This window comes from Heterodontus francisci, chromosome 13, assembly GCF_036365525.1.
Source record: "Heterodontus francisci isolate sHetFra1 chromosome 13, sHetFra1.hap1, whole genome shotgun sequence".
NCBI classification, from domain to species: Eukaryota; Metazoa; Chordata; class Chondrichthyes; order Heterodontiformes; family Heterodontidae; genus Heterodontus; species Heterodontus francisci.
In genome coordinates this window covers 56309433-56322668 of record NC_090383.1, presented here as the reverse complement: position 1 = coordinate 56322668, position 13236 = coordinate 56309433, and the positions used below count along the sequence as shown (strand labels likewise).

General features: G+C 43.6%; 1 protein-coding gene and 1 pseudogene across 1 annotated transcript in view; both read right to left on the bottom strand.

The window, feature by feature from the left end:
* Positions 1-13236, bottom strand: part of pde10a (phosphodiesterase 10A) — a 565280-nt gene that overhangs the window by 115841 nt on the left and 436203 nt on the right. The window contains exon 15 of the mRNA XM_068044845.1: positions 12283-12425. Within this exon, the coding sequence (XP_067900946.1) occupies positions 12283-12425 (143 nt within the window). The remainder of the gene's footprint in view (positions 1-12282; positions 12426-13236) is intronic.
* On the bottom strand, positions 5727-7848 carry LOC137376665 (histone chaperone ASF1 pseudogene; annotated as a pseudogene).

Below are 13236 nucleotides of genomic sequence, written 5' to 3'. Positions count from 1 at the left end.
CACTGGTTCCCCCTTATTCATCCTGCTAGTTACAACCCCAAAAATAACAGATTTGTCAAACACAACTTCCCTTTCATAAAACATAATATGATTCTCTATGTGCTCTGTTATCGTGTCCCGAATAATAGATATTCCCTAATGCTGATGTCAGGCTAACTGGCCTATAGTTCCCTGTTTTCTCTTTCACTCCTTTCTTGAATAGTGGATTACATTTGCTACTTTCCAATCCAAGGGACTGATCTAGAATTTTGGGAATTCTGGAAGATGCATCCACTATCTCTTTCAAAACCCTAAAATGCAGGCGATTGGGTCCAGGGGGTTTGTCGACTTTTAGTCCCATTAATTTTATCAGTACTAACATCTTTAATAATAATAACACCCCTAAGTTCCTCATTTCCACTAGACACTTGGTTCCCTGCTATTTCTGGAATGTGTTTGTATCATCTACCGTGAAGACAGATACAAAGTATTCATTTAATGTCTCTGTATATTCCTGATTCCCCATTATAATTTGTCTTGTCTCTGCCTGGAAGGGACTCGCGTTTACTTTCACTACTTGTTTTCTTTTTACATACCTATAGGAACTTTTAAAATCTGTTTTTGTGTCTCTCGCTAGTTTACTCTCGTTCTATTTTCTCTCTCTTTATAATTTCTTGGTCATCTTTTGCTGAATTCTAAAATCCTCCCTACCTTTTTTGGCAACGTTATAAGCCTCGCTCTTTAATCTTATACTAGCTTTAACTTTATTTGTTCTCCATAGTTGGACCACATTTCCCATGGAGAGCAGTCAGACCTGTGCGAGGGCAGTCCAGGCGCACGGAGTTTTGAAACAAAAAGTCAACAGTGACATCACAGGAAAGCTGGAAGGTGATTGGTTGGTGAGTAACTGCTGTTAGGGAATAGCTCTAAATAGCTGGCTTCGAAACTAAGGTAAGAAAGGTCTACAGTTTATTTTCATAAATAGTAAGTAGTGTTTTTTAGGGAGTTCTGTAGTAGCGAGGACCAGGGAAGAAGGGCCCTAGAGTAATTGATATTATTTGATATTAAGCATCTTCCAAAAGGTTTAATTTAAAGGGGTAAGTCATGGCAGGAGAGCTCAAAGCCGTGTTGTGCTCTTCATGCTCTATGTGGGAAGCCGGGAACAATTCCAGTGCCCGGGACTAGCATGTCTGCAGGAAGTGTCTCCAGCTCCTGGAGCTGGAGCGGCGGCAGGGGACACTGTGGAGCATCCACGAGGCGGAGAGTATCGTGGATAGCACGTATAGAGAGGTTGTCACACTGCAGGCTCAGACTCCACAGGCAGGAAGGGAATGGGTGACCAAGAGGAGTAGGCAGACACTGCAGGAATCTCCTGTGGCTATTCCCCTGCAAAACAGATATACTATTTTGGATACTGTTGGGGGAAATGGCCTCTCAGGGGAAAGCAGCAACGCCCAATTCGTTGCACCACGGTTGGCTTTGCTGCACAGGGGAGGAGTAAAAAGTGTGGGAATGCAATAGTTATAGGGGATTCAGTTGTAAGGGGAACAGATAGGCGTTTCTGTGGCTGCAAACGAGACTCCAGGATGGTATGTTGCTTCCCTGGTGCTGGGGTCAAGGATGTCTCAGAGAGGTTACAGGACATTCTGAAGGGGGAGGGTGAACAGCCAGTGGTTGTGGTACACATTGGTACAAACAACGTAAGTGAAAAAAAAGGATGAGGTCCTGAAAGTAGAATATAGGGAGTTAGGAAGTACTTTGAAAAGTAGAACCTCAAAGGTAGTGATCTCAGGATTACTACCAGTGCCACGTGCTAGTCAGAGTAGAAATAGCAGGATATATTGGATGAATACGTGGCTGAAGAGATGATGTGAGGGGGAGGGTTTTAGATTCCTGGGGCATTGGGACTGGTTCTGGGTGAGGTGGGACCCGTACAAACTGAACGGGTCACACCCGGGCAGGACCGGGACTGATGTCCTGGGGGAGTATTTGCTAGAGTGGTTGGGGAGGGTTTAAACTAAAATGGCAGGGGGATGGGAACGTTTGCAAGGAGTCAGAGGAGGGGGGAATCAAATACAAGAACAAAAGACAGTAAGGGGAATCAGAAAAGTGATAGGCAGAGAAATCAAGGGCCAGAATAAAATAGGGCCACAGTGAAAAATAGTGGGAAGGGGACAAGCAATGTTAAAAAGACAAGCTTTAAGGCTTTGTGCCTTAATGCGCGGAGCATTCGCAATAAAGTGGATGAATTAATCGCGCAAACAGATGCAAACGGGTATGATATAGTTGGGATTACGGAGACATGGTTGCAGAATGACTAGGATGGGAAATGAACATCCAGGGGTATTCAGTATTTAGGAAGGACAGACAAAAAGTAAAAGGCGGTGGAGTTGTTCTGCTGGTTAAAGAGGAAATTAACACAATAGTGAGGAAGGATATTAGCTCAGATGATGTGGAATCTGTATGGGTAGAGCTGAGAAACACTAAGGGGCAAAAAACATTAGTGGGGGTTGTATATAGAGCCCCAAACTGTAATGGTGATGTTGGGAATGGCAGTAAACAGGAAATTAGAGATGCATACGATAAAGGAACATCTGTAATTATGAGTGACTTTAATCTGCATATAGATTGGGCAAATCAAATTCGTCACAATACCGTAGAGGAGGAATTCATGCAGTGTATACGGGATGGTTTTCTGGACCAATATGTTGAGGAACCAACTAGCGAACAGGCCATCCTAGACTGGGTATTGCGTAATGAGAGAGGAATAATTGACAATCTAGTGGTGCGAGACCCCTTGGGGATAAGCGACCATAATATGATAGAATTCTTCATCAAGATGGAGAGTGACATGATTCTGAGACTAGGGTCCTGAATCTTAATAAAGGAAACTACAAAGGTATGAGGCGCGAGTTGGCTATGATGGATTGGAAAACGTTACTTAAAGGGATGACAGTGGATAGGCAATGGCAAACATTCAAAGAGCGCTTGGATGAACTGCAACAGTTGTTTATTCCTGTCTGGCGCAAAGGTAAAACAGGAAAGGTAGCCAAACCATGGCTTACAAGCAAAATTAGAGATAGCATTAGATCCAAGGAAGAGGCATACAAATTCACCAAAAAAATAACAGACCTGAGGATTGGGAGCAGTTTAGAATTCAGCAAAGGAGGAACAAGGGATTGATTAAGAAGGGGAAAATAGAGGACAAGAGTAAGCTTGCGGGGAACATAAAAACTGACTGTAAAAGTTTCTGTAGGTATGTGAAGAGAAAAAGATTGGTGAAGACAAATGTAGGTCCCTTACAGTCAGAAACAGGGGAATTTATTATGTGGAACAAAGAAATGGCTGACAAACTAAATCATACTTTGGTTCTGTCTTCACAAAGGAGGACACAATATCATACCAGAAATGTTGGGGAACACAGGGTTTAGTGAGAGGGAGGAACTGAAGGAAATCAGTATCAGTAGAGAAATGGTGTTTTGGAAATTGATGGGATTGAAGGCCGATAAATCACCAGGGCCTGATAATCTACATCCCAGAGTACTTAAGGAAGTGGCCCTAGAAATAGTGGATGCATTGATGGTCATCTTCCAAGATTCTACAGACACTGGAACAGTTCCTACAGATTGGACGGTAGCTAAGGTAACCCCACTATTTAAAAAGGGAGGTAGAGAGAAAACAGGGAATTATAGACCAGTCAGCCTGACAGCAGCAGTGGGGAAAATTCTAGAGTCCATTATCGAAGATTTTATAGCAGAGCACTTGGAGAACAGTGATAGAATCGGGCAGAGTCAGCATGGATTTACGAAAGGGAAAGCATGCTTGACAAATCTACTAGAATTCTTCGAGGATGTAACTAGTAGAGTTGATGAGGGGGAGCCAGTGGATGTGGTTTATTTGGACTTTCAGAAGGCTTTCGACAAAGTCCCACATAAGAGATTAGCGTGTAAAATTGAAGTGCATGGGATTGGGGGTAGTGTATTGCGATGGATAGAAAATTGGTTGGCAGACAGGAAACAAAGAGTAGGAATAAACGGGTCTTTTTCCGAAAGGCAGGCTGTGACTAGTGGGGTACCGCAGGGATCAGTGCTAGGACCCCAGCTATTCACAATATACATTAATGATTTAGATGAGGGAACGAAATGTAATATCTCTAAATTTGCAGATGACACAAAACTGGGTAGGAGGGTGAGTTGTGAGGAGGATGCAGAGAGGCTTCAGGGTGATTTGGACAAGTTGAGTGGGTGGGCAAATGCATGGCAGATGCAGTACAATGTGGATAAATGTGAGGTTATCCACTTTGGTAGCAAAAGCAGGAAGGCAAATTATTATCTGAACGGCTATAAACTGAGAGAGGGGAATATGCAACGAGACCTGGGTGTTCTTGTACACAATTCGCTGAAGGTAAGCATGCAGATGCAATAGGCGGTAAAAAAGGCAAATGGTATGTTGGCCTTCATAGCGCGAGGTTTCGACTACAGGAGCAGGGATGTCTTGCTGCAATTATGCAGGGCCTTGGTGAGGCCACACCTGGAATATTGTGTGCAGTTTTGATCTCCTTATCTGAGGAAGGATGTTCTTGCTATAGAGAGAGTGCAGCGAAGGTTTACCAGACTGATTCCTGGGATGGTGGGACTGACGTATGAGGAGAGATTGAGTCGGTTAGGATTATATTCACTGGAGTTCAGAAGAGTGAGGGGGGATCTCATAGAAGCCTATAAAATTCTAACAGGACCTGACAGGGCAGATGCAGGAAGGATGTTCCCGATGGTGGGGGAGTCCAGAACCAGGGGTCATAGTCTAAGGTATGGGGTAAACCTTTCAGGACTGAGATGGGGAGAAATTTCTTCACCCAGACAGTGGTGAGCCTGTGGAATTCGCTAACACAGAATGCAGTTGAGGCCAAAACATTGTATGTTTGCAAGAAGGAGTTAGATATAGCTCTTGGGGCGAAAGGGATCAAAGGATATGGAGGGAAAGCGGGAACGGGTTACTGAGTTGGATGATCAGCCATGATCATAATAAATGGTTCAGCAGGCTCGAAGGGTTGACTGGCCTACTCCTGCTCCTATTTTCTACGTTTCTACGTATATTTGTTGCAATCTACCTTCGCCAACTTGCCCCTCATACCTATGAAGTTTGCTTTGTTTAGATTTAAGGCCTTCGTTTCAGACTTAACTAAATCATGCTCAAACTCAATATAAAATTCTATCATATTATGACCACTATTTCCTCGAGACGCTCGTATATATGCATGAACTCGTCCTCCATACTATTACTGCCTATTTGTTTTATATGACAATTGAAGTCCCCTATGATTACTGTAGTGCTCTTGCTGCATGAGACTCTAATTTCTTGACTTTTACTCTGCCCGACACTACAATTACTATTAGGTGCCAATAAACTGTTCCCACCAATGATTGATGCCTCTTGTTGTTTCTTAGCTCCATCCAAACTGATTCTACATCCTGATTTTCTGAGTTAAGATCCTATCTCTCTACTGCCTTTATCTCATCCTTTGTTATCAGCGCTCCACCCATTTCCTTTCCATTTTGCCTATTTTCTAAAAGTTAAGTTTCCTGGACTACCTAATTTTCAACGTTTGTCACTCTGCAGCCACGTCTTTGGCTATTAGATCAAACCCATTAATTCCCAGCTCTGCTATTAATTCATATATTTTGTTGCAAATGATTCACGCATTCATTATATTGCCTTTGGCTTTATCTTTTTCCTATTTTTCCCGTATGTTACTTTGAAGCTGAAGACAATGTACTTGTGGAAAGAATGAATTACATATTCGGATTTGTATATTCGGAATCATTTTTTTTCACTACTGTTACCAGTTGATATAGAACCTTGTAACTTGTGACGTTGATGCCACAATGTTTCACTGGAGATCAGAGAAATCTGGTTTCACACGAGGATTTTCACACAGCTCTAGATTGCTGTTTTCATTATTTACACAATACCCAATCCTGATAAATTTTTGACCTGGCTAAGTGCAAGTTATTAAAAAGACAATTTTGCCAACCACATCTGCATCTGGAATGAGGGAAGGATCACCTTGAAAGACAACGTGTTTTCCAGCAAGTACAATTCCCACAATTATGGAGTCCAAGACTTGGTCATGTTCTTGATTTTCTGCTGAACCCACATAAATGATTTTCCATTTCAAATCCTCGGACAGGTTTTCGATGCAGTCCAAGGTGACCTCATAATGAAAAGGGTTGGAAAATCGGTTGTCCAGCACCACCATTCTGTTCATCTGTATCTTTGCACAGCTCCTACATGTTTCCCTTTTTAAAAATGTTTTTAAAAGTCCACCTCAGGCCCACCTGCTCCAATATAAAACAGGGACTATGGCTGCGGGCTGACTTGGGAGAGTGTGACAGGCCCCTATTGTTCCCTATTGATGATGCGGAGTTGCGACCCTCTAGACAACTCAGTGTTTCATTGGTTTTTAGGCTTCGCTGGCTGGTGAAAATGAAAACCCCAAAAGGCCAGGCTGGCCCGGCCAAGTTGTGCACATGCACAGCACTGGATGAATCACAGAGACTGGAGTGGGCTTATTTCCTTAATTAATCCATTCCACGGCCCTCTGGCTGGCTCCAACTGTAGACACCTTATCTTATTGTTATGACCAGGGGAGAAAGGGATCTTGGGGTTCCCTTTTCCTGGTTTGCCTTTTCCTGGTTTAGCTGCAACAAGGTTTAATTTTTAAAACACTGTGTTTTTAGCTTCCCCTCAGTGAATCCTTGTTCACTGTCCTACAATTGTAATGGCAAAGAAATCAACCAGACAGGTTTTCTTAGATTTAAACAAGAAAGGTGTAAGTTTACTAACCTTAAAACTCTAATTCGGTTAAAACTACTAAAAATACGCGACATGACCATGCTAACATGCATATGCGATAAACACACACGCAGATAGAGACAGAAAAGGGAGAAAGAATCAAGGGGAAAGGTTTGAAGAAATAGCTGGAGTTCATTTACTGTCTTTTGAGTTTGATGTAAAGTCTTTGATTGCAGTTAAATCTTGCCGTCTCGTTGGGGCCCAATACACACTTTCAAACTTGTTTCGATAGTTTCTGTCTTGATGCTTAGTTTCTAATGTGGGTCCCTGTCTTTGCATGAGAGGGAGATATCCAGTTGCAGTCTCTTCTTTTTGTGAGAGAGCGAGAGACAGGGAGAGATGCTCTCTCTTCAAGTTCAGTTGCAGTCTGCCTTTTTTTTGTGGCACACTTCAAACCAAATCTGGGCCAGCAGTCCAGTCATGTGACTGGCTCCTTTTTGGAACAACCTGCCCAGCGAGGTTTTGTGGATTCTTTCAATCTTAGTCGACATCCTCAGTAGGGGGCTGGAATGCTGACTTTCACACCTTCAATGTCTTTTGATCAAAATCCATTTTGTTAATTGAATCAGGGAGCAGTTCCATTGTCTTCTCCAGGCAACTGTCTTTTAGAATGCAAATGTTTCCAGCCACTGTCCTTTTAGAATGCAGGTGCAGCCATGTTTTCAGTCCAGTAAGAGTTTAAAATTAATGTTCCATATGACAAAATTAGTATGCCTCATTCTTGGCAGGTGTAATTTTTCTCACATTAAGGATCAGCACATGGTGGGTTACCGGGCATGAGTTGGGAAAGGATAGTGTGTCAGCTTACTGGAATGCAAAGTTGCAGACAAGTTCTGCTGCAGAGGACTCAGATAAGGACTTTGATCGGGTAGTATACTGGAGGACACTGATGGGCATGCACACAGAGTTGCTTGGTGCATTGGCAGGCCTGCCACAGTGCTTCTCATCACTGTCGAGGAGCATGTAGCAGCCTGGCTCAAATTTGGCACAGGGCTTAGCACATTGCTTGGAGCCCATCGTTTCAATGTGGAAGTGGTGGCCAACTCGTGACAGCACATATCAACCGAGCTGTGATGCAGTGCCTGTTGGCCAATGTCTCAGTTTCCATTACAACACAGGCAGAAGCCACTCAACATCTGAGTGCTGCAGAGAAAGCTCAGACTGAGGTCATGCTTATTGCCATGCAAGCCCAGCTTGGTGCTATTCAGGCTCAGAGTGCTGCCATCATGGCTGTGGATACCAATGCTCAAAGGGGCATGCAGGCTCTCAGAGCACTCCAGCAACCTGTCCTCCAACAGATCACTCGGATTGCTAAGGTGCCACGCCGGGAGAGTACCAATGGCTCCATATTGCATGAACCTGCTCTCCTCTCTCAGGATGACAGCATTTGTATTTCCACCATGACCACTGCGCCAGTACCCGTGCTGTTGCCTTTCAGCCAGCCAGCTAACCATACTGAGATGGAGCAGCCTGAAGCTGGGCCCACAATATCCAGAACTGCTCAAGGTTGTCCTGCAAGGCCATCTGCAGTCTCCTCCAGTGAAAGTCAGCAGCTTACCATTTAGGAGCACTAGGACAAGCAAAGGCACCCTGAAGACAGGCACTAGGGTGAATAGTTCAGTTTTGTATGTGATTGGAAATGTGTTGGATAAACTTATTGAGGGATGATTTTTTTTTGTTGGTAGCTTTAATTTCAAGAATTTGGCCAAGAGGACGCTGTGTGGTACATATCAGATGGAGTGAAAGATGCAGAATTGTGCAGCAACTGTGATTTGGGAATGACATCTCAGAGTAACCACAGTCTGAGTATCTGCTCATGGACATCCTGCCTGGAGTGAAGGGCTCCCAGATCCCTTCTTCCTTCTCCTGAGGGGGCCTGAGAAGGCCTGCGCCCTCATGATAGCAAGGTTGTGGAGGATGCAGCAGGCCATCACGAGCCATACTTCAGAATGTATTGGAGGGCTTCCCGAGTGGTTCAGACAATGGAACAGTTGTTTCAGGACACCAACGATTCCTGTTGACTGTTTGGCTCTCATTTTATATGCCCTGTCTTCACATGGTCAGATGGCAGGGGGGAGTCATGAGCCAAGTTTAGAACAGGTATCCTTTGTTACCCAGTAGCCAGCCTCAGGTTTTTCATGGTGGGCCGAAGATGGCGGATATGGTTGACTTGTGCAAGATGAATGCATCGTAGCTACTGCCAGTATAGCGACAATTACCAAAGGGATCTTCTGGATATGGTCGTACATCAATTGGATGTTAATGGGGTGGTAGGCCTTGTGATTACAGAACATCTCCCTGTTAACACCTGGGGCCCACTGAGCCACCTGCATTCATTCAATTGCACCCTGCACCATATCAAATTCCACTAACCTGGCAAAGACATGTGTTCACTCCTCCTGCTTCTCTCTGGTCAGTAAGAAGACGATGAAGACCCCTCTACTATATAGAGGGCCTCTATGACCTCCCTGATGCAGCGAAGGAGGGTAACTGTGAGATGTTGCTAACGTCTCCTGCTCCTGCCTGGAAGGATCCACTGGTGTAGAGGTTTAGGGCGACAGTGACCTTGACGACCATGCAGCCAGTTTGCAACATGCGGCTGCAATTTGGGTTGCAGGAGGTGGCAAAGTTCGGTCACCACCTCCTTTGTGAAACACAGGCATCAAATGCACTGCTCCTAGCTGAAGTGAAGATAGGAGATGTGCTCCCTGAAGACTGTTGGTGTGTAGGCTCTTCTACTGAGAGCCCTCCTCCTCCTCCCTCTGTAAAACTATCCCGTCTCTGTTGCCTTTACTCCATGTCCATAAAATGTTGCAGCCCAAGAGGCACGATAACTAATATCCCCATTACTGAAGCAAGCTTTGTTCTGACATGCCTTCCAACTGCTCTGACCTCCTGTCAAAATCCAGCACCACTCTTTTGTAACTCCAAAAAATTTGCAAAACACCTTCAGTGACAATCAACACAGTACTTTTACTAACTCTGCACCAGCAAAAGAAAGTCAAAAGCACTTCACCTGAAATTTGCATTATTAATCCTTTAAATAACACTAGTTGAGGGCGGGGGCAGGGGGTTCCTCGGTGCATGCTCAGCTATGAGTGATTACGAGAGCGCTAAAGGGCCTGCGTGGTCCAAAATGGCAGGTCATGTGCCAAATCAGCTTTAGAGGCTAACATCACAATCTGCCCACCCTGCATGCACGGCACACAGCGGCAGGAAGCACCAGCTAATACTTTGAGTTCAAGATTTCGTAGGGCTGGCACAAGTGGTGCTTGAACAGAAAAGCCAAGAGGTAATTAACCTCAATAAAACCCGAACAAGACCTCAGTTACAGTACTGCGCACAGTATTGGACTCAACACTACAGAAAGGATAGTGAGACTTTGGAATGCAGCTTCACTAGACAGCTGACTGGAATGAGGAGATAGATCACCTCAAACACAAAAAAATCCTTGGAATGTGTGTTTTGCAGACAAGGCTGTGATTTGGCGCCCTTCTCTAATTGCCCTTGACGAGGTAGTGAGCTGCCTTCTTGAACTGCTGCAGTCTTTGGTGAAGGTAGTCCTGAAAGGCATGGAGTTCCATTTTGACAATGAAGGCTTGAAAAGGTGGTTCTTTTATCATTAGAATAACACACATTATAGCGCAAGATGATAGAAATTTTAAAAATTATGATAGGATGGGACAGGATAGGTAGAAGGTCATGGTTTCCAGGAACTGAGGGATCAAAAATGATACAAGATTAAATGTAACACATTCAGAATAGACTGCAAGATAAATTTCTTCAAGCAGAGAATTGTGAGGCTCCCAGGGTTAGCAGTTCAAGCAAAAAGTAAGTCGACATCAAAATTAGACTAGATGGGCGGATGAAAGTAAGGTATTGAGGGATATGGGAACATGGCTAAATGTGATCAAAACTATGTGCTTGCTTGGAGGGTAAATACTGACACGGACAAAAGATCTGTTTCTGTGTAACTTCTATGTACATAAGTTTGCTGGTTCACTGTTTGCCTCTTTTTCAATAATGCTGAAACTCTGGATTCATTTTCTTTAATGAAAATGTGTAAATCTGAAAATCTATACAGAGTATCAACTGCTATTGTTTAAACTGATAAGAGAATTGTCACTGTGCGAAGAATCTTCAAAGTTTTGTTATTTGGCCATTAAAAAATATTGACTGTCCAAGTGTCATTTTAACATACAAATACATCATTCCACACAGTAGCAGGATTTGTCACATTACAACATGGTATTCTGGAAAACCCCAAATAAAAACAAAGTCAAGGGGTGAAGGATCAAATGATACCCGAGCCTGAATTGCACCTCCACATCTCCCAGAGCAGCCAATTATATAGTAATACGGGATAAAGTGCAGAAGCGGGTACCTTCCAGCAATTGTAGCCAATTGAATGCTACTAAGGTGAGGAGGGATCTATCAGAGGGATTCTGATACGGATTCTTCAATTTTGTGTTCAGGTCCCAACAACTGTAAGGAATCACGATACAGCTTCTCACAATTCAGAGCTCAGTTTCTGACATACCATTGGTGCAGCTTGTGGTCTTCCTTTATGTGTTTCTTTTCTACATTTGGGCACTGTTTTTACAATACTGCCTGAATTGTGTTTTGGCATATTTTAAGCAGGGTCCAATTACTTAGATTAACTTAATGGATACAATTTTAAAGGGGCTGCAGGAATAGGGAGACATGGGGAAGTGTATATATTTTAAAGGTGGCAGGACAAGTTGAGAAGACTGTTAGGAAGGTAGACAGGATCTTTGGCTTTATGAAAAGAGGCACTGGTTAGGCCCCAATTAGAATATTGCAGCAAATTCTAGACACCACAGTTTAGGAAGGATGTCAAGGCTTTAGAGAGGTTGCGACTTTGGAACTCTCTGCCTCAGAAGGTTGTGGAAAAGGGATCACTGAATATTTTTAAGGTGGGGTAGATAGATTCTTGTTAGGTAGGGAATCAAAGGTTATCAGGAGTAGCGGAAAGGAAGAAGTGTGGGATTCGAGTCACAAACAGGTCAGCCATGATCTTACTGAATGGCGGAGCAGGCTAGAGAAACCAAATGGTCTACTTCTGCTTCTAATTCGTATGTTCATATGACAATCAACTGACTTAAACTAGTCCTGCTAGTTAAAAAAACACCTTATTTTTAGTATAAAACATCTACCCTCATGTCTCCACTATACAACTGACCTTCTGTAGAAGACAACATGTCCCCCACAACTGGTTGCAAAGGAACTATTGTGTCCCATTCTCAATTACTGGAGATCTTTAAATGTTTATGAATACAGCCTAAGACCTTCTTAAAAAACACAAATAAGTAGTTCCAAAATCAAAGGCCTTTCCCTTTATGATGTTCCCTTTTTTACATTGTGAACATTACCATCATTCTTAGAATACAAAATCTGCTAAACCTGTGTGTTGAATTAAAGTTCACTTACTGCTCAATGTCTTTGCAAAGAGGTTTGGGAAGCATAGATCTCATGAGGCCCTGCCATTCTTCAACCGTGCAAACACTATGATAAGCCAGCTTCTCCATTGTGACCCGATAAATACACTCTGACTGCTGTATTCTGTGGTACATCTAATAAACAAATGAAGCAGGGAAAATGAGGAAAAGGTCACACACATCTATTTTATAACATGCCAGTTACATTAGTCAAGCCACACATGATGTACAATACCTTTCATATATATGGTTGCCACTTGCACTAAGTGATTCTTCCATCTCATTTTACTGAAGTAATCAAACTGCCAATACAACTGCAAACTTAGTTAATATAATTATGTCTATTATTTGCAGTTTTCTACAGATCAGCAAGAACTTCGCCATATTTCAATCTGGCATGGTGTTATGTGCAGTGGCTTACTGTTATCACACAAGCTAACGAACAGGAGACATCGTGATAGTAAACTGGCATTAAATTCAAATCAGGAAAAAATTTCCAACTGGCCATTTTCACTTATGAACCAATCAGTAAACACGTATCTCCGTGCAATAAGTAAATGTCTACCAAATGGATGAGAAGATACTGGGCTGCATTTTATTATGGTGAGGGGGTGGGGGGGGGGGTGTCCCTTTGGCGGGCTGGAAGGCGGGGGGAGACCCTGCCTCGGCCCTCTGTTAGATCCCGAAGCTAATTGATGGCGGGCAGGCAATTAACTCAGCACCGTTGGGGATGTTGTCCCTTTAAGGACAAGCTCCCGCCTCCAAGAGCTGCTGGTCAATCAGAGGGCTGGCAGATCTGCAGTACCAGCAGCGTCACTGGAGGCAATGGCAACTGCCAGTACTGCATGAGGCCAGTACTGCAGAAACTCTGAGAAAGGTGAGTGGAGTCAGGGTCGCAGGGGCCATTCAGGCAGGCCCAGGCAAAGGGGTGGGGGGGAGGTTTAGT